The sequence below is a fragment of the Marmota monax genome, unplaced genomic scaffold (genome assembly GCF_021218885.2).
Source record: "Marmota monax isolate L192 unplaced genomic scaffold, Marmota_monax_Labrador192_F-V1.1 WCK01_AAM20220418_F8-fsc00086, whole genome shotgun sequence".
NCBI classification, from domain to species: domain Eukaryota; kingdom Metazoa; phylum Chordata; class Mammalia; order Rodentia; family Sciuridae; genus Marmota; species Marmota monax.
Window position 1 is genome coordinate 6394186 of NW_026693086.1, and position 19642 is coordinate 6413827.

Consider the following 19642-nt stretch of genomic DNA (forward strand, 5'->3'; position numbering starts at 1 on the left):
GTCAGTAGCCAGACCTCTTGCCCCAAATGTAGTCCATTTTTAGCTGCTGCTTGTTGGGCATCTCCCTGACTTGCTTTGGACCTGGGGAGGGAAGGGCAGCGCTTATATGAGAGCCCATTTCTGCCCACCCCGAAGGCTGTTATGCTTAGGCATAACAGCAGCCAGGGATCCCAACTGTGCCTTGGCGGGGCGCAGCTCTAGGTTACTGCAGTCAATCAGATACTGCTCTTATTGGGAGGCTGCCGGCCCTTTGAGGTCCGTACTGGTCCCGCCTCCGGCAGTCATTGGCCATTGGGATGCTGGGAGGTCTCGAGCTGCATCTTGGGAAATGAAGTCCCATGTTCTTACCTAGCAAGAATATTCTAGACGCAAGGAGAGAACCAGGTTGTTCCGCCCAAAGGTTGAACATGAGCCCAAATCTGCTGGCAGTCCCTCCACGGCTTCACCCGTCCCTCCCCAATGGACGCATAGATCGGGACACATCAGCAGGGTGACTTCCTTCATTGCGACCTGCTTGGGCCGCTGACCGGGTCCTCGGGGTTACCCAGCATTGTTTCTGGGTTCAGCTCGCTGTCTCTCGGGCGGGGCCCTTACAGGTCTGGAGCCAAGGCCGGTGCTGAGTGGAGTTGGGGTTGGTTCCGGAGTAGCAGTCCCAGCCATGGCTATGGTTGCGGTTGCGCCTTCTCGGGACCCGGCAGCCTTGCCAGCCAACGCGCCTTCGCGGGGATTCGCGCCCTTGTCGGCTTTCGGAGTCCACCTGGGGCTTAGAGTTTCGTGGGGGCCACAGCGGCCGAACCAAATTGGACTGGAGACGGACATGCGGGCTACGAAGACTTCAGGTGTGGGGCTGGTAGCGATGGGCATACTCGCTGAGGCACGGGCCGCGGCTGGCGATGACATCGGGCCGCCGAGGAAGTGTCCCAGGCCGGTGTGCAGTGGGGCGGGGCGGGGATGAAGGGCTCAGGGTATTACATCATAGAGATGCGAGCATCTGCACTGGGGGAGAGGACCAGCATCGGAGAGGAGCCTGTTGCCTGGGCGCAGGTGGAGACCAGCCTGTCTTTTGCGAGCACGATCCTCTCAGGAGTCACCTCCGCTTGGGCGCCTTAAGTAAAATCAAGTAACTAAATATTATCTCTAGATATTTTCCCTAAAAGCTAGTCTCCATATTGGAAGGAAGTGCCAAAAACTTCATACCTAAATAGTAAAGTAGGACTCAAAGCACTTTCTCAAGTTCAAACCAAAGGGAATGGTCCTAGAATCTCACTGTGAGGAGAACGCATTGATGGCGGTGGCAGAAACTCTCAATAAGCCATAATTTATCATGAGCGTGTCAGGTGCCGGCAGGGTCTGTCTTAATGGCTAGTCTGGCCTTTCTATCCCGAGACTTGACCAGCTTACTACTGGCAGTAGCTCCCCTAGTCTCAGTGACTGTGGTACCTAGGGATGGGAAGGCCAGAACTCCTCTTTGGCCAACCCTGACTTTGGCTGTTCTTTCCTGAGTGAACAGATGGCATCAGTGATGGACTAGGGCTACTACCTGCAATTGGCTAGTAGAGCATTTAAAATGGACCACTCCCAGAGCTTCCCTTGGGGCTTGTGACACTGCACTTGCCTGGGTTTCCTCCTACTCATAGTCTTTTGTTGGTCCTCTTTCTCCACCCCTAAACTAGACTCTCATTTCTGTTTTGCTACTCTCCCTGCGTGTATTTATCCATGGCCATGACTACAGTAGAGCTATTAAGACCACCAAATTTTGTTCCTGAGCCTGAAAATAACCATTGTTCATTGGGTGGGAGGGATTATGTCATTCTCAATATCCCACTAGCACACCTTCCCTAGTCACCTCAAACAAGTACTCCGCTGTGGCCTCTGCTCTCTAATTTTGTGTTCCTTAATTCCCACTCTGTTTTAAGTTCATATTCAACCGTGTGTGCCCTCTATTGCCCATCCCACTCCTGGCATCTATACATTTGATTTCCTGTTCCTGAGACTGCCATCTTTCAGGTCACTTCTTCTAGTATTATCTGGCCCTCTACTGTGGCAGGCACCATCTGTGGGTCCACAGTCACTTTTGCCATCTCTGAACCAGAGTGTTTTAAGTCACTGTGCTCCAATTCCTGCTCTCTCCTTGGAGTTCCCTCACCTTACTGAGGACTCCAGTGCTGAGACTTGTTCTGATATGCCTCAGTGTCCCCAGTGCTGGGAACCAACAGAATATGGAGTCTTCATTAACCGCCCCTGTATGTAGGCAAGTCGTTCCACCTATCCCTTCCTACCCTGCCTACTTTCCAGGTGAGAGGAAGAGCCTGCTCAGAGTGGCACCTGTAGGGAGACACTTCCCTGCCTAGGGCAAGAGTCCCCTGGTGGACAGAGGCAGGTGACAGGCTAGCACCCGACTACAGGCAGCCACTCAGTGGCCATAACCAGGCTCAGGAGATACAGCACAGAAGTAAACCTGGCATTGAGAATTCCTTGGAGCAGCCCCAGCTGGCCCAGACAGTGTGGAGCCCAGGCCAGGCCCAGGCAGGCCCAGCCATAGGAGGAAAGGCTTGGCTGGGTGCAGAGCCACTCAAATTCCTGGCCATTCTGGTTTCACTTGCTGACTTTGCTGTGGATCTTGAGCAAGCTTAGCTGCCTTTCCTTGAGCCTCAGCTTTCCATATGGTGAGGATCTATGAGCTGACATCCTGGGAGTGAGATGACAAACCAGAGCTCCACCCACCTCTCCTCAGGGTCTAGGAAGCCCCAGTCCAGAGGAGGGATTGAGCCAGGCCAGGACCCAAGGGAACCAGGAATAGTAGCTGGAACTAGATCCAGAGCAGCTTTTCCCAGTGGCACCCTGGGGAGAGTGTGAGTATTACAGCTAGAGAGGCCTCCCTGGGCTGCATAGCTGGGCATGAGCTGGCCAGTGCCAGAGTCACCATGCAGCCATCTAGCAGTCAGCATGCCATCATGCTATTGAAGCCAGGTGCTGAAAAAAGCTTTTTGGTTTTGCCACCAGTTGATCAGATTCCACCACCACCCCTGAGGTATCCCCTCCTCTCCTATTAAGGGTATGGATTTAATTTACTTTTTTCTTTCAGTGCTGGGGATGGAACCCAGTCCCTTGCACAGGATAGACAAGCACACTACTACTGAGCTACACCCCAGCTCAGCAGGATTTTTACATTTCTTAAACCCCACTGGACAGGCATTTTAGACCTCCTAGGAAAAGGCTAGGCCTGGGGCTAGACTGAGCTTTGTCACTTATGAGCCCTGGCTCAGAGAGAAGACAAGCTCTTTGAACTTGCTTTAGGCTGAATGAGAAGACAAAAAAAAAAAAAAAAAAAAAACACTGGGAAATCTTATTCCCTTTATTCTCTTCAACTAATCAACATGACCACCAGTGACACAACACTGTTATTGACACACAACACTCAAAAGTGGGGCCTCTCTTCACAGGGACAAGTCAGGTGAGAGGGGCTTCCCTCATGGGGGCAAATGAGTCTGGGAGCTGCTCACCTCAGGGTGGAGGTCATGGAGCCCCACCTCTTGGTTGTGATGGTTTCAAGTTCCCCCCTCTTCAGGATTCATGCCTAGTTCTTTTGAGTTCCCATCTGACCTCCAAAGCCATAGCAGTTTCAAGTTTCACCCTAAGCTCAGATCAGTTTCTAGACCCTCCCTTCTGCTTTCACCAATGACTCCTGGCCTCTGGCTGATGGAGTCCTCCACTAGGGCACTTCTGAGGGTTCTGGGGCTGGCATGGAGTTGGATAAGAGGGTTTGACTATATTATGCCTTCCAGACTGTTCTGGTGGGCAGGTGTCTGGATCCCTGGCCCTGTCTGAGCTAGTCAGGACTCTGACACTGCCACCTCCCTGCTAAGTTTCTCAGATGTAGCTGGCTCCAGGAGGGATGAACCTGGCTAAAGAAGTTTGGGAAGGTGGGCAAGAGAGAACAGGCCACACCCAGAGGTCTCTGACTCTGCCCCTTTCCTACTGGGAAGTCCTAGACTCCACCAGCAGTGTCCATATCATCCATTCAGTACCTGAGCCAAGACCCTTAGCCTTCACCTGTCCCCACAATATGCGAGCATCCTACTATGTACGCTACACCCTAGTCCTCAATAGGCTACAGCTGACCTTGACTAAGACCACCTCCCCCAAAAGCTGTTCCCCAGCACTCTTCTGAGGACAGATTCTCAGACCTGTGTCTGAGAGAATCTGCTCCTAGCTTTAAGGAGTTTGTCTCTACAACTGAAGTTTCTGCTACCATCTTAGAAGGGAACAAATCAGCTTAGACTTGGAGGACTAATCTCCTCTGAGTCTTATAGGGACACCCCTTCATGGACATTTCTGACAATAGAGATTTGCAGTCAGGCTCCTCAGTGGACCTCTCCTTCCTGGCACTTGGGTGGGGTGGGGCTTAATGCGGAGGTTAACAAGGCCCTCTCACAATTATATAAGACCTGCTTTTCCTTTCCCGCAGCAGGCCTGGTCTTTTTCTCCCACAATGTTCTAGATTTTGATCCTTTTAGAATTGAGGGTTATCCCTTTGTGGACAGGATAGATGAGGGTGAAGGGTTTTCACCTTTTGAACTTACAGATAATGAGATTAAAGGTCTCTTTCACAGCTTTGTAGGAATCCAGGTAGCGCCTCTCTGGGCATGTGACTCCTGAAGAGCCACCTCACCTCTCAGTCCTCCTACTCCAGGACAGTGCATTGCTGGTGCCAGTGTGGGGCCAGGGGGCACTTCCTTTCCAACTGAGCACTAAGCAGAGTCCTCCCCATCTTTAAAGGTTTCCAGGGTTATGGGGGGATCCTTGTTGCAGATGCTTCTTTTCAGAGTCTTCTCTCTCTAACCATTTTATAGGGCACCCATCTCTCCCCATCACACAGCCCCAGTCACATAAGCAGGTTTGGCTGGGTTTATGAAGTATAGCTGTGCAGTGTGTGAGGAGAAGTGAGCAGCCTGGTAGAAGGTTTCTCATCCTTCCATTTCCCTCCAGTGGTTTCTAGCTAAGGAGAGAGGAGCCAAGGGGGTTGGAATCTTCCCTTCCAAAGGCCAAGATCACATCAGAGGGCTCCAGGTACCAGGTGAGGAAGGTGGTCGGACTTCTGTAGACTTTTTCGGGACTTCTGGTCCAGTCTGTGGGGAATCTGGGCACCCACCACCGCACATGGGCTGGCTCATCCTGTGGACAGCCTTGCCACTGGCTCACATGAAAGGCTGAGGTTTAAAATCAGGTTGCTGGCTAATCAAAGCTTTCTATTCTGTTGTCTTGCCATCCCTTGTCGCCACAGAGAACCCTCAAGTGGCTCTCGCTGACTCAGTCTAGGGAGGACAACCACATACAAGTCTTGAGTCTCTGAAGGGATTTATTCTTTGGAGGTCGACTAGCAGCGGTTCTCCCTCTCCACTGAGGACAGAATTTGAGGAAATGAGCTGCCATTGCAGCAAGACTGGGGGCAGTTAGATTTCAGGAAAAATCTCCTGACCGTGAGACCTGAGAATGTGGCAGAGGCCCCCACCAATCCTGGAGGCCTCTTGGAGTAGACTTCCCAGCTGGGCTGGGGAAAGTGGTCCTGCCTGGCTCAGGAAGAACCTTGGCTGGGATCTGCTTGAATTTACAGTTTAACAAGTTCCTGGAAAGGGGAGAATCTGGCCTGGAGTTTGCTGGGTTCCATTTGAACAGTTTCTCTACCTTGCCTCCCTCCAAGCAATCTAACAGAAATTCCCCCTAATTTTTGTGGTGGTTTCCTGTATTCTTACACTCCAAGTATTTTATGTACCCCAAACTTCAGCTTTTAAAAAGGCTTGACATAATTTTTCTCCCTCATTTTTGGGTTCATGTTTACAGATTCCATGGGCCTCTTCCCCTAACCTACAATTCATCTAAGATTGGCCTTGTACCCCCAGTGAAACAAGCTACACCTTTCTCTCCCCGGTTTCTGTGTCTTATCTTCTCTGTGGGTTCAAAAGCTTATTTTCTCCTGTTTTTTTTCTTCCTTTTTCAGTTCCAGACCATTCTCCCACACTACTCCCCAGCTGAGAATTTTCTCAGTCTAACGGTCCAAGGCTGCTGGGAGAGGGGCTCCTCCCATTCGCCGGTGGGAGAGGACACTGCAGAATCAGCACTGTGGGAGGTGTTTCCTGTACCTTTTGAGGGTCACCATCCCAAGGCAATGCCATGCCGAGTTCCCTGTTCTTCCCTGACCCTATAGGATTTTGATACAGTTTTATGGGGTTGTCTAGAGACATATTGGGACCTCTTCCTACAATTAATAGGGCTTTTATCCACTAAGGTTTATAGGGTTTTTCTGCTACAGACTTAAAGGGCTTTTTTTTTCCTACATATTTATAGGGTTTCTAACCCAACAGTTTTTCTCTACTGCATTATAAGTGGCTCCCACCAACAATTTTATAGGGTTTCTTATCACTGATGTAAAAGCACTATTTTTCCCAGGGTTCTTTATCCTCCACTTCGCTACAATCTGATAGGGTTGTCCTCCTTTCCCCACATGATTTTTTGGGGGAGCCAGTTCCTCTCAGGAGAGAGAGGCCCCTGGTCTCCACACCTATTTCACAGGGAGACACCTGGATGGCAGCTTCTATGGAGAAGGAGGGCTGCAACTTCTGTGAAGCCATCTCCACACTCAGGGCACAAATAGGGCTTTTCTTCCAAGAGGGTTTTGGGGCTCTCTCCTTCCCTGTGGCTGCTGCTCCCTGTGGGGGTGGGAGCCTCTCCCTCACCACCTTGGCTCCCTTGGCTCGTGGACAGGGTGGCTGGTTCTGGCAGGGGGTCCTCAGGTCTGGGGGACTTTTCTTGGGTGTGGGTTTCCTGGTGTCGGATGAGGGCCAGGCGATCCAGGAAGGAGGCCCCACAATCAGAGCAGCTGTAGGGTCTGGCCCCCAGGGGGCTCCTGAGGTGCTCCAGGAGGACGGAAGAACTCTTCCCTGGCTCAGGACTCTTCTGGGATTTCCTGCCTGCGTGGACCTTCTGGTGTAGCAGCAACTCAGAGCTGAGGCCAAAACTTTTTTTGCATTCAGGGCATTTAAAGGGCTTGCCACTCAAGAAGGGACTGGGCCCTGCCCCTTCCCCTAAGCCAATCCTATAATCCGGAAAGAGAAAAGGCTTTTCATTGCCATGGGTGAGCTGATGTTGGAGGAGCACAGCGCGATCCAGGAAGCTTTCTCCACAGTGGGAACAAATGTAGGACTTAGAGGAGAGCAGCCCCAACCTTTGGCTTAAGCTCTCCTGACCTTCAGGCGTTTTAAGGGGCTGTCCTGGGGGGTCAGCTCTGCCCTCAGCAGCACCTGGGTAGGAATTCCCCCCAAAAGGGAGCCTCGGGGGACGGAATTGAGGTGTTTTGGGTGCTGGGTGTGCAATGAGACCGTCTGCATTTTTGTAGGGGTTTTCTCCAATATGGATCCTCTGATGCTGCATAAAGATGCCCTCATCGTTGAAGCCCTTTCCGCAGACCAAACACTTGTGGGGTTTGGCTCCAGGGGGCGGGGTCAGCAGGGCAGAATCCCCCAACCCCAGCAGGGTGTCACCCTGAGCTCTTCTGGCAGGGGTCTTGCCCCTCTCGTGGATCACCCGGTGCTGCTCCAGCTCATGAGCCTCCAGGAAGGCCTTCCCGCAGTCGGAACACACGAAAAGGTTTTCATCCATGTGGGTGCGGACGTGCGTGATGAGGTTTGAGCTCTGGCTGAAGCTCTTGCCGCACTCGGGGCACTTATAAGGCTTCTCGCCCGTGTGGGTGCGTCGGTGCTGGATGAGGTGCGAGCTGCGGATGAAGCTCTTGCCGCAGTCGGAGCACTTGTAGGGCTTCTCACCGGTGTGGATGCGCTGGTGGCGGATGAGGGTGGAGCTCATGATGAAGCTCTTGCCACAGTCGGCGCAGATGTAGGGCCGCTCCCCGCGGTGGATGCGCTGGTGGTTGATGAGGTTGGAGCTGACGCTAAAGCTCTTGCCGCACTCGGGGCATTTGTAGGGCCGCTCGCCCGTGTGCGTGCGCTGGTGCCGCAGCAGCGTGGCACTCAGGGTGAAGGTCTTGCCGCACACCGGGCACTTGAAGGGGTCCTCGCGCAGGTGAGTCCGCTGGTGCTTGATGAGGGTGGAGCTGTGGCCGAAGCTCTTGCCGCACTCCAGGCACTCGTAGGGCTTCTCGCCGGTGTGCGTGCGCTGGTGCTGGGTCAGCTCCGAGCTCTGGATGAAGCTCTTGCCGCACTCGGTACAGCGGTAGGGCTTCTCCCCGGCGTGGATCTTCTGGTGCTTGAGGAGGTTGTGGTTCTGGCCAAAGCGCTTGCCGCACTCGGGGCACTTGTAGGGCTTCTCGCCGGTGTGGGTGGCCTGGTGCTGGATGAGGTCCGAGCTGCGGTAGAAAGCCCGCCGGCACTCGCCGCACTTGTAGGGCTTCTCACCAGTGTGGGATCGCTGGTGCTTGATGAGGTTGGTGCTCTGGGTGAAGGCCTTCTCGCACTCGGTGCACTTGTAGGGCTTCTCGCCCGTGTGGGTGCGCTGGTGCTGCACCAGGTTGGAGCTCCAGCTGAAGCACTTGCCGCAGTCGGGGCACTTGTAGGGCTTCTCTCCTGTGTGCGTGCGCTGGTGCTGCACCAGGTGCGAGCTCTGTGTGAAGCTCTTGCCACACTCAGAGCAGGTGTTAGGCCGCTCGCCCGTGTGGATGCGCTGGTGCCGCAGCAGCTTGGACCACTGGCTAAAGCTTTTGCCACATTCGTTGCAAATGTAGGGCTTCTCAGCTCCAGAGGGACGACCCTGCACCAGGTCCCGCAGACTAGGCTCGTTGGTGGGGACCACCTGGGGGCTGTTCCAGGTGGTGAGGGTCCCCCACTGCCAACTGGCCTCACAGGTCTTGGTCCAGTCAGACGGGGTAGGGACTACCTCCGGGGCTGGGGTGTCCAGGGAGGTCTGGTGGTCCAAAGGGTTAGAGGGACCCAGTGAGGTGGGGGAGTCCTGGGGGTCTGAAGGATCCTGGGAAGGGCTCTCCAGGGGTATCTCTGGTGGGTCCTTGGATTCTGGACTCTGAGCTGGATCTCCCAAGATGACTTCCTCCCCAGAACTTTCCTGCTGAAGGCTCTCCTCTTCGTTCCCACTCTCCGCACCTACAGACAGAAAGGGAGTCTCCAGCCCCCATCTCCTTTCAGAACACAGGGTCTGTTTTCTTTTCCCTCCCATTTCCCTCAGAGTCTGGGTCCCTCCCTTGAACTGTGGCTATTGTCTTGTCTGGACCACAGTCCCTTCTTGTGCCCCTCACCTCTGTGAGCATCATTCAGGCTCTCTTCAGGACCCTGCAGATCCGGGCCCCACAGCACTGTCTCAGGCTCCATCCCAGAGCTCAGGACTTGGAGGGTTCCAGGGACCCTGGGGTGGGGGGAGGGAGAGATAGCACACATTGCAAGGTGATTTTGCTCTTTTCTTTACTCCCCCTTAGCCTCACTCCTCCTTATTCCTACTAATGTAAACTTCAGCATCCTACCACCTAATTTTTCCGGGCACCAGTTCTGTGGTCCCCTTTCTGCCGCAGGCCCGATTCTTGCTCCAGATCTTAAGATCACAATTAAGCAAGTAGCTGAATTTAAGAGTGCAATTAAAAACTCATCAGCCATAACCCTTTGAACCCAGACTGGGGTCTGGAAAAGTACCTGACTCCCACACCTCTGATGCCCAGAGGCTGGGGAACCTGTTATTTTGCGAATCAGAGGAAGCTCATTAAGACTCCAATTTTCCTCCCTAATGGGGCTGCTAATTGAGACCAATAAACTTTTCCCTTATGAGCCCCAGACTGAACTGAGGTTCACACTTAAAGGGTTAAAGTGAAAAGCCACCCCAATTTCCCAGAGGGGGAAAGAAGCCCTCCAAAATGACTGGGACACTTTTCCTTTTTCTAAGCACAGAAAGATCAGGTCAGAGGTTGGGGGAGGGGCGGTTTAAAATCAGGGGCTTCTGCAGGAGCCTCAAGAGAGAGACACAAAGAGAGAATGAACGACTGTGTGGAGAACACCTGCAGAGGACTTGGTGTCTGCCAGAGTGTCCTCATTTCTTCCACCCAGTCCTCTCACAACCCCATGAGGGGTTGTCCATTTTACAGATTAGTAAAATCAACACAGGGGGAGACAGTCCCAAGGTCCCAGGCTGAGAAGTGGCAGAGCTTAGATCATAAATGCAAGTTTCTGTGTTTGCCCTGCCCCTGTCTCTGAGAGCATGAGGTGACCTTGGGAGTCATGTGAGAGTCATACTCGTGGGCTGCTGGCAGAAGACCAGTGACAAGGAAAGCTCAGACAGAGCCTGCTGGCTGCCCATGAGAATGGGTTGGAGAAATTTCTGGGACCACAGTTTCCTTGGCTATAAAAGGACGGTTGAACCCAGTGACCAGGCCTTCCATCAATGAGCTGGAGACAATCCTGTAGGTCAAAGCCTTCTATTACTAGTCATATCTTGGGCCCCCTTTATTCCTTTTGTTCTATTCTGATGCTTTATCACATGCCCAGGACAGTGCCTAGCACATAACAGATGTTCAATAAATGTTTTGTTGAATGAATGAAGATGAACGAATGAGCTAGACCTCCCTTGCTCCTGGAAAACCTGTTTGTTCCAATTCCTTTAAAGATCAGTTTGCAAGGGGATGGCAGTAAAGGAATTCAAGTTCACAGTAATCCCCCCTCCCAGGTTTCCCTTGACAACACAGCAGTTGTCATTCCCCACAGAGATGATTCCAGGATGGGAAACAGGACCACAGGAGCAAAGCGCTAGGACTTCCTGTGACATCTACACCCTGATGGGAATCCCTGGGAAGGGCCTGGGCTTTGGTGGCTGTGTGGATGGGACTGTGTACACAGGGGCAATGGTGCAAAGCAGACATGGCAAGGACTCAAGAGAAGGGAGCCAAGAGGTGATTAAGGTGAAGCAAGAGTCTGCTGAACCCTGCCAAAGAGCAGTAAGAAGTTAGTTTTTAGGAAGTAAATTAATTTCTTCATCTCTGCATCCAATTAGGCTCTGAGAACCCCCATCCCCCACCTGTAACTGTCTTAGGGAGGTGGAAGCAGAGATCTCCTCTGCCTGGCTGTTCTGAGGAGGCCAGGGAGGGCTAAAGGCGACCTGCTGTGTTTGCTGAGGACAGGTAAGAGCTTCTGTACCTTGATGGCCTGAGAGAGGCAAACTCAGTGGTCCAGAGTATAGGGAAAGGGTTAATGAGCCGGCTGACATGGAATATGAAAGTGGGAAGATTGAGGGAGGCAAGTAGTGCTTGGAGCCAGCCCAGGCCCAGGAGCGCTAGCCTCGGACCTCGGACGGCCCCAGTGCGGAGGGCGCGGGGAGGAGGGGACCGCCTCGGGGAGAGGTGTGGGAGCGGCCCAGGGTGACCCTGACGTGGAGGCAGCGGGAACGTGGCCACCCGGGCCCCGGGCCCCGGCCTCCCCCACCCCGTCCGCGCTAGGCCAGACCCTGGACTCGTGCTCCCCGGCACAGTGACCCTCTTTCCGGCTTCCAATCCCGAGTCTGGGCATCCTCCCCCTCCCCCGCCGGCACCCAGGGTTCCTGGCTCTCCCGCCGGCGCCGGGTTCCTTCCAGAGCTGCGGCTCTCGGCCAGCCCCCGGCCCCGCCGGGCCGAATTCCCTGTTCCCAGAATGCTCACGCCCTCCCCCTCCCCCACCGCCAGACCCTCGCGCTCTTCCCAGAATCCTCCAGCCCTCCGCGGCCCCCTGCCCGGGCCCCCACCCCTGCCCCAGGCTGACGAGGGCCAGGCGGGGGGCTCGGGCCCGGTCGCGGGGGCCCCCGCCTCCCGGGCCCCATTGTTCCCCGGTGGCCATCCCGGGCCCTCCAGGCCACCCCCTAGGAACCCAGGCGTCCCCAACTCACGGCTCTGGGGTCTGGGAAAAGCCGGAAGGCAGACTCCAGCCCCAGGGGACTTAACCCCTTCAATGCCCTGCCTCGGGGGTCGGGCTAGACGCCGAGGACTCTGGGGTCCTTCTCAAGGGGTGATTCCAGGCTGAGGACCCAGGGACCAGTTCAGGGTGACTGGGACGGAGCAGGAAGTGACCCCAGCTTCCCGGGCCCCTCTAGCCTGGAGTCAGAGCATCAGCTCTATGGGATTTAACCCTTTGCCTCCCACAGCCTGGGAAAAAGAAAAGGGGATGGCAGGAGCAGGGAGGTGGCTGAGAGGACACCCCTCTCCCTGTCTCAAATGGAAGCAGGCGAGTCCGGCGGCTGGGGGAAACCCAGGTGCCAGGGAGGGTCTCTGGATTTCTGGCCATTCTCCATCCTGCCGGAGCAGGGGTTTCACCAGCAGCAGTTAAGATTTGGCGGCTGCTAGTCCCCTGGGGCCTGTCTTTGTTTGGACTCACCCTGGGATGGGGCTGGAATGCCTGGGTTCTGGGATGGGAGCAGAGCCTGGAAGGATAGAACGGAGGGAGAACCCGCTACAAACCAAAAAGAGCTTAAATTAAATAAATCGTGGCTAAAGAATGGGGACAGCGAGCCTGTGCTGCTGCTTTCCTCTATCAGCTCTCCTTAGAAGAGGAAACTGAGGTCCACAGTGTCAGAATTTGGAAAGAGTTCCCCAGGAAAAGGAGAGCAATTACCCTTCCCAGCAGCTTAAGGGGCACTCTGCTCCCAGCAGGAGAAAACTTCAAAACCTCAGGAACATTGGTGACCTTCTAAAGCAGAGGTTATCTGAGCTCCCAATTTTTACAATCTTTATCTCATTCCTTCTTCAGTACAGTGGGGCAGAACTGCATATTTCTGTTTCTCAAGTGAGGAAACCAAGGTGTGAAAAGTGAAGCAACATGCTTCAGGGCACATTCTTTGAACACAGGGGCAGGAGAATTTAGAGTGGAATGAGACCCAGGTTTTCTACCCTCAAGAAGTTTGATAATAGCCAGGCAGGGTGACACATGCCTGCAATTCCAGCTACTCTGCAGGCTGAATCAGGAGGATGTCAAATTCAAGGCCAACCTGGGCAACTTAGTGAGACCCGGTCTCAAAATAAAATTTAAAAAAAGGGCTAGGAATGTAGCTCAGTGGTAGAACACTTACCTAACATGTGGGAGGCCCTGAGTTCAATCCCTAGCACAACCAGGAAAAAAAAAAAAGACTATTAGAGACACAAAGGAATATCACAGAATGTGCAAAGGGTTATCTACCCAGGGATGTGTAGGAGCTAGGAATGGGACAAACTAAATGTCAGATATTGTTAAAGAATGAAGTTTCGGGGCTGGGGATGTGGCTCAAGCGGTAGCATGCTCGCCTGGCATGCGTGCGGCCTGGGTTGGATCCTCAGCACCACATACAAACAAAGATGTTGTGTCCGCCGAAAACTAAAAAAAAAAAAAAGAATGAAGTTTCATCTGGGATTCAGACTGTGTAGCCACCAGGAAAAGAGGTCCAGACCAGCCCTACCTCTTCTTGCTTCTCAGGGCCATCTCCTTTTACTTTCGCTCTCCAGGCACATCTGCCCCTTGTCCCTGGCTGCTATCATCTTCAACTCCTGACTCTCACTTTAGGGCCTTTGCCCTTCCTTAATCTGTTCTTTTTCTTTCAGCCCACAACAGAATATTTCTGTGTTCTCTGTCTACCTCTATTTGTCCCTCCACATACCCTCATCACCTGATGTCACTCCTCCTGGGAAGGGGCTTTATCTCTTGCATACACTATTGTGTCTCTAATACACAAACAGTGATTGGCAGGTAGCCCCTGGGGCAGTGATGTTACAGGAAAGCTTTACCTTGGAGGCTCACCAAAGAGTTTAATCTGGCTTACAATTTTTTGTTTGATATTTTAACTGAATTTTATTGCCACACTTAAAAATCAGTACACAGAAGCCCAGCACAGTGTCACACATCTGTAGTCCCAGCTCCTGGGGAGGCTGAGTCAGGAAATTGCTTGAGCCCAGGAGTTTAAAGGCCAGTCTAGGCAAGACTTCATCTCAAAAAACAAACAAATGAACAGTGTGTTTCACATTAATATCTTAATTTGGGGCTTCTTTGGAAAATCTAAAGATGTGGCATTATGACCCAAATATTCACATGTCGAAAACTGACCTTAGCTGTGCCTGTAATCCTAACAACCAGGAGGCTAGGCAGGAGGATTGCGAATTTGAGGCCAGTCTCAGCAACTTAGCAAGACCCGTCTCAAAAAAATAAAAAGGGCTGGGATATGTCTCAGTTGTTAAGAGTCCTGCGTTCAATCCATAAATAAATAAGTATATTAATAAGACAGACAGACTGGGGATATAGCTCAGTAGTAGAATGTCTCTGGGTTTAATATCCAGTCCTGAGGGTGGGATGGTGGGGGAATCTGTTCTTAGTGGGACAGTATCTTCTTTCTGTAAGGGGCACTGACATCCCAGGGTTTTTTACTCTTATTTTGTCCTCAATACTGAGACTTAGAGGTGGTTTCATTATTGAATGGGCTTTGTTATTAATGTCCCAACAGCCATTTGACTGTGGGTATTGATAACCCTTAGTCTGCATCCCCCAAGTTCAGAGTAAACAACCTGAAAATGATGTCTTCTGAAGGGGTTGTCTTGATAAGCACTTACTATGTGCCAGGCACTGTTCCAAGTATGTGCAGGCTCAGGTTCCTTGAGCCTTCATGACAACTCATGACACCAACATTACTACTATCCCAAAGATAAAGAAGGTAACTCACTTGCACACAGCTTGCTGGTGACAAAACCAGATTGAAGCTCAGGAGTGGTTGTTCCAGAGCCACCATGACTCCTATCCATCATTGTGCTGCATGGAGAAGTACAAGTATATTTGGGATCAAAGGGTAAAACTCTCAGTCCCTCCATTCTCTCCCTCATCTTGTTCTGGGAGTTGGAGAGAGGAATTGAGAAAAGCGGGGCAGCCCCATTTGGGTCAAATCCTTCTCTGGGAACAGCTTGGGGATCCTGCTCCTAGGAAGGTGAAGGGTTCTCTGATTGTACACAACACTCTGATGTCCTCTTGCTTATAGTCAGCTGGTACTGGCAGCCATGAAGGTGACACTCCTAGTAGGGGAACTCTCAGAAGGATGAGGGTGACACTCTCCCATGCCTTTCATGAACAACCCACCACCATGTTCTTGGTCAGGGCTCACTATCCTCCTACAGAGCCCCTCAATTCAAGTCCTTATGCTCCAAGGCCCAGGTTGCTGTGAGTTACTTGAGTAGACCCTGGTCCACACCCTATGCCATCCTCACTAGGTAGTGTGTTCTTGGGCAACTGACTTTGCCTCTTGGAAATTGAGCTTCTTCTACTTTGGTTTCTACTGTTTTTCCCTCCAGTGCTAGGGATTGAACTCAGAACCTTGCACATGCTCAGTAAACACTCTACCACTGAGCTACCCCCTCAGCCCCAGCTTCCACTTCTTTGGAAAAAGAACAAGTCTTGGTACCCAAGGGATGAGAGGGTTAAGTGAGATAATACTTTGCTGAGCACTTGGCAAGAATTTGTTTCCTTTCCCAGAAAGAAGTGACCATCTCTAGCCAAGTCTGCCTCACTTTTCTACATCAGGCAGGAGAGCCAGGGGTCTCAAAACCATGTCCCAAGACAACTCAGGAGATGTTTAATTGGGAGGACTTAAGGACCCACAATCATATGCATAGTCCAATGCTTTGCTCCATGGAAGAGATGCAAAGGTCAAATATGAAACTGGCTAGGGATATAGCTCAATGGTAGAACACTTGCCTAGCATGTGGAGATCTGGGGTTTGATCCCTTTCACCTCCAAAACAATCAAATGTGAAGCTGAAGAGGCTGATGCTGACCACCACTCGAGCTGCTTTCTCACCAGGACAGCTGCCTAAATGCAGGTAGGGAAGGCTGTCAATGGGAAAGGATGGGATTTGGAGATATGCATGCCCCTCCAGGGTGTATTGGGGACTGCTTTTTAGGATATGGTCCTCAAATGTGGGACTAGAGCTGGTCCAAAGAACCTGGAAGGACCCTTCTACGTCTGAGAGTTTGAGATTCCAGGACCAGTCACTCCTCTGCTCAAGAACCTGCAGTGGCTCCCTAAAGCTTCTTACATCAAGTCCTACCCTCAGGCTGCCTCATCACTGCTGCTTTCCTATGGCTTAGACCTCAGTCCTTCCCCTATGTAGTCTTCCTCAAAATTCTCAGTATACTCAATTCCAAAATCCTTAGATGCCAGCTGCACAGTCCTTGCTTGGTCTTTTTTTTTTTTTTTTTTGAGAGAGAGAGAGAATTTTAATATTTATTTTTTAGTTTTCGGCAGACATAACATCTTTGTTTGTATGTGGTGCTGAGGATCGAACCCGAGCCGCACTCATGCCAGGCGAGCACGCTACCGCTTGAGCCACATCCCCAGCCCAGCTTGGTCTTTCTTTCCGTTTGCTTAAATCTTACCCAGACTCACCAGCTCCATTTCACTACACCAAACTTAATCATCCTGTTCCCCAAGGTGTGTGTGTGTGTGTGTGTGTGTGTATATATATATCCGCTCAGCCAGAATTTCCTCAGGCAATGGCACCCCTGCAATCTGCCCGCCTCCTCTGTTCAGGGTGCCCATCTCTTCTGCTTAAGCAACGCTTGAGTCTCATTCTTGTATGTTTGTGGTAGTGGGGATTGAACCCAGGGGTACTTTACCACTGAGCTATATCTCCAGTCCGTTTTTTGTTTTGTTTTGAGACATATCTTGCTAAGTTGCTTAGGGCCTCATGAAGTTGCTGAGGCTAACCTTGAACTTGATATCCTCCTGCCTCAGCCTGCCAAATCCCTGGGATTGCAGATATGCCTCACAGCAGCCACCGGCCCTTGGGTTCTCATTCTTGAATCACCACAGTTACTTTCTTTTTGGTTGCCTGCTTCCAGCCCCCATGACTCTTTCCTGCCCATCTGGGGCCCCATGGATCTTCCTAAAAGCATTGCTGTATTCTCCTGCAGAATATCTCCATGGTCTTCATTATCAACAAAGGATTTTAAAAACATTTTTTTTTGAAATTATGAAATTTTTATATTTTTAAAAAGTCAAAATAAGCTGGGTGAGGTGGTGCACACCTGTAATCCTCATGGCTTGGGAGGCTGAGACAGGAGAATCCCAAATTCAAAGCCAGCCTCAACAACTGCAAGTAGCTAAGCAACTAAGTGAGACCCTATCTCTAAAAAAAAAAAAAAATTCAAAATGGGGCTTGGGATATGACTCAGTGGTCGAGTACCCCTGAGTTCAATCCCTGGTACCAAAATAAATAAATAAATAAATAAGTTGGACACAGTAGTGCATCCTGTAATCCCAACAATTTGAGAGGCTGATGCAGGATGATCACAAGTTCAAGGCCAGCCTGGGCAACTTAGCCAAACCCTGTCTCAAAATAAAAAAATAAGAAGGACTAAGGACACAGCTCAGTGGTAGAGTACCCCGGGCTCATTCCCTAGTACCACAAAGAAAAAAAAAGTCAAAATAATCTTACACTATAAAAAAACATGTATAATTGGGCAATTAAAACGTGTATTATGGGGCTGGGATGTGGCTCAAGTGGTAGCGCGCTCGCCTGGCATGAGTGCGGCCTGGGTTCGATCCTCAGCACCACATACAAACAAAGATGTTGTGTCCGCCGAAAACTAAAATAAATAAATAAATATTATAAAAAAAAAAAAAAAAAACGTGTATTATACTAACTAAAATAAATATAAATACAATTAAAGTATGTATGCAATTTTATAACCAAACATTTGCAGTATGTGATCTGAAGGTGTGATGCAGGTGTGATCTGAACCCTGTCACATTTCTGGGCCTCAGTTTCCTCATTGGCAGAAAGACAGGGTCAGATGAGATGTTCTCCAACTCTAAGAGCTTGTGACTCTATCAATTTTTATGTCTATCTTGACTATCTGGGGTGGGTATTAAGTGCCTGGAAATAATAGTTGTTTCTGGGAGAAAGGACTGACTCTCTGGAGTAAGAAGGAAATTTAATTTGCAAACTTGTGTTCTATTTGATAATTTTAATTTAAAATACTTTTTAAAAATATTTATTTTTTAGTTGTAGTTGGACACAATACCTTTATTTTATTTATTTATATGTGGTGCTGAGGATCAAACCCAGGGCCTCGCATGTGCTAGGTGAGCACTCTACTGCTGAGCCACAACCCCAGCCCCCCAAAATACTTTTTAAATGTTATTTGGAGTATAATGTTGGGAATGGAGAATGTGGGATTAAAATGACATGTTCATTTCCTTTTCAGTTTTGAACTGATCCAAGTTAGACTGAGACAAATGTGACTGATTTCCTACCCACAATTGACATATGACCTAATCTTCCAGAGAGGTCCCTAATCACCTCCAGGAACAAATGCCCTAGTGTAGCCTCAGGGTTGGAAAGAGGATTGAAGGCAATTGGAGGAGAGTATTATATTGTTGCACACAGTTAAGAATACTTGAAAAACCAGTAAACCTTTCAAAACACTTTCTAATTCCAGTATTGGCATACCCCAAGGAGCTTTAAATGGGGCCTATGAAACAGTGAAGGCCAAACTCCCTGGGGGCCTATCAAAAAACTCCTTATCAGAAATTGACCTTTCTGGGCTGGGGATGTGGCTCAAGCGGTAGCGCGCTCTCCTGGTATGTGTGGGCCCGGGTTCGATCCTCAGCACCACATACGAACAAAGATGTTGTGTCCGCCGAAAACTAAAAAAAAAATAAATATTAAAAAAAAAAAAAAAGAAATTGACCTTTCTGGCTGGTGAGGTGACACATGCCTATAATCCCAGCAGTTTGGGAGGCTGAGACAGGAGGATTGCAAGTTCAAAGTCAGCCTCAGCAAAAGTGAGGTGCTAAGCAATTTAGTGAGACCCTGTACCTAAATAAAATACAAAATAAGTCTGGGGATGTGGCTCAGTGGTTGAGTGCCCCTGAGTTTAATCCCCAGTACCCTCCTACCCCACCCCAAATTGACATTTCTGCCTGCCTGAACAATGCTTTCCTGGTAATTTCCATTCTCATGTGGCACCAAATATCCCTCCCCTGGCACATTCAAGACCATCCTTGCTCCTGGGCCATTAGCTGAGCCAGGTCTCCCTTCACTTCCTGAAGAACTTCTTGTACTTTGGCAAATTTTGTCTGTCTCTTAGGGTCCTACTCAAATGCTAGCCAACTTAAAGTCTAGGCCCTGGTATTAACTCACATTTAATTCACATTCATTAAACATTCTACAGTGTGTACTTCCATACAAATTAAATCATTTGTCTCTTTTGCTTTTTGTTTTGTTCATTTGGGGTGGTGATGGAAATTGAACTCAAGGCATCATGCATGTTAGGTAAGTGCTCTGCCACTAAGCCACAACCCCAATTCCATTTGTTTCTTTTATCTCTGAGAGGCCATTATGACCCTTTTTATATTCATGAAGAAGTAGGACTTTAGACTGATGAGATAACAGGTCCCCCAAAACGTGTGATATCTTGGGATCTGGGAGTCTTGGACTTTCTAATTCAGGGCTGGAACTTCCCATTTTTGGAATCCAGCTGAATCCTACCTCTTCCACCCAGCCTTCCCTGACTACTGAATCTCCTAAATAATCACTCTGGTCATTCCCTTGGTCTGACTGCAAGGAATGCCCAAGTTTTATTTACAATCATTGCCATACCCAGGTACCCTTTTGTGTTATTATTTTTCTTCAATTTGACTCATTTTCTTTATTGAAAGAA

The 19642-nt window shown here is 50.4% G+C and overlaps 1 protein-coding gene across 1 annotated transcript; it reads right to left on the reverse strand.

Annotated features, from left to right (window-relative positions):
• Positions 1-3340: 3340 nt before the first annotated feature.
• Positions 3341-12046, reverse strand: Znf629 (zinc finger protein 629). The gene is made up of 3 exons (XM_046454595.1): positions 11860-12046; positions 9260-9366; positions 3341-9107 (listed from the first exon to the last, which is right to left on the reverse strand). Exons 2-3 carry the CDS (start codon positions 9330-9332, stop codon positions 6565-6567), a joined length of 2616 nt encoding a protein of 871 aa, XP_046310551.1. The 5' UTR covers positions 9333-9366; positions 11860-12046; the 3' UTR covers positions 3341-6564.
• Between the last annotated feature and the right edge of the window lie 7596 nt (positions 12047-19642).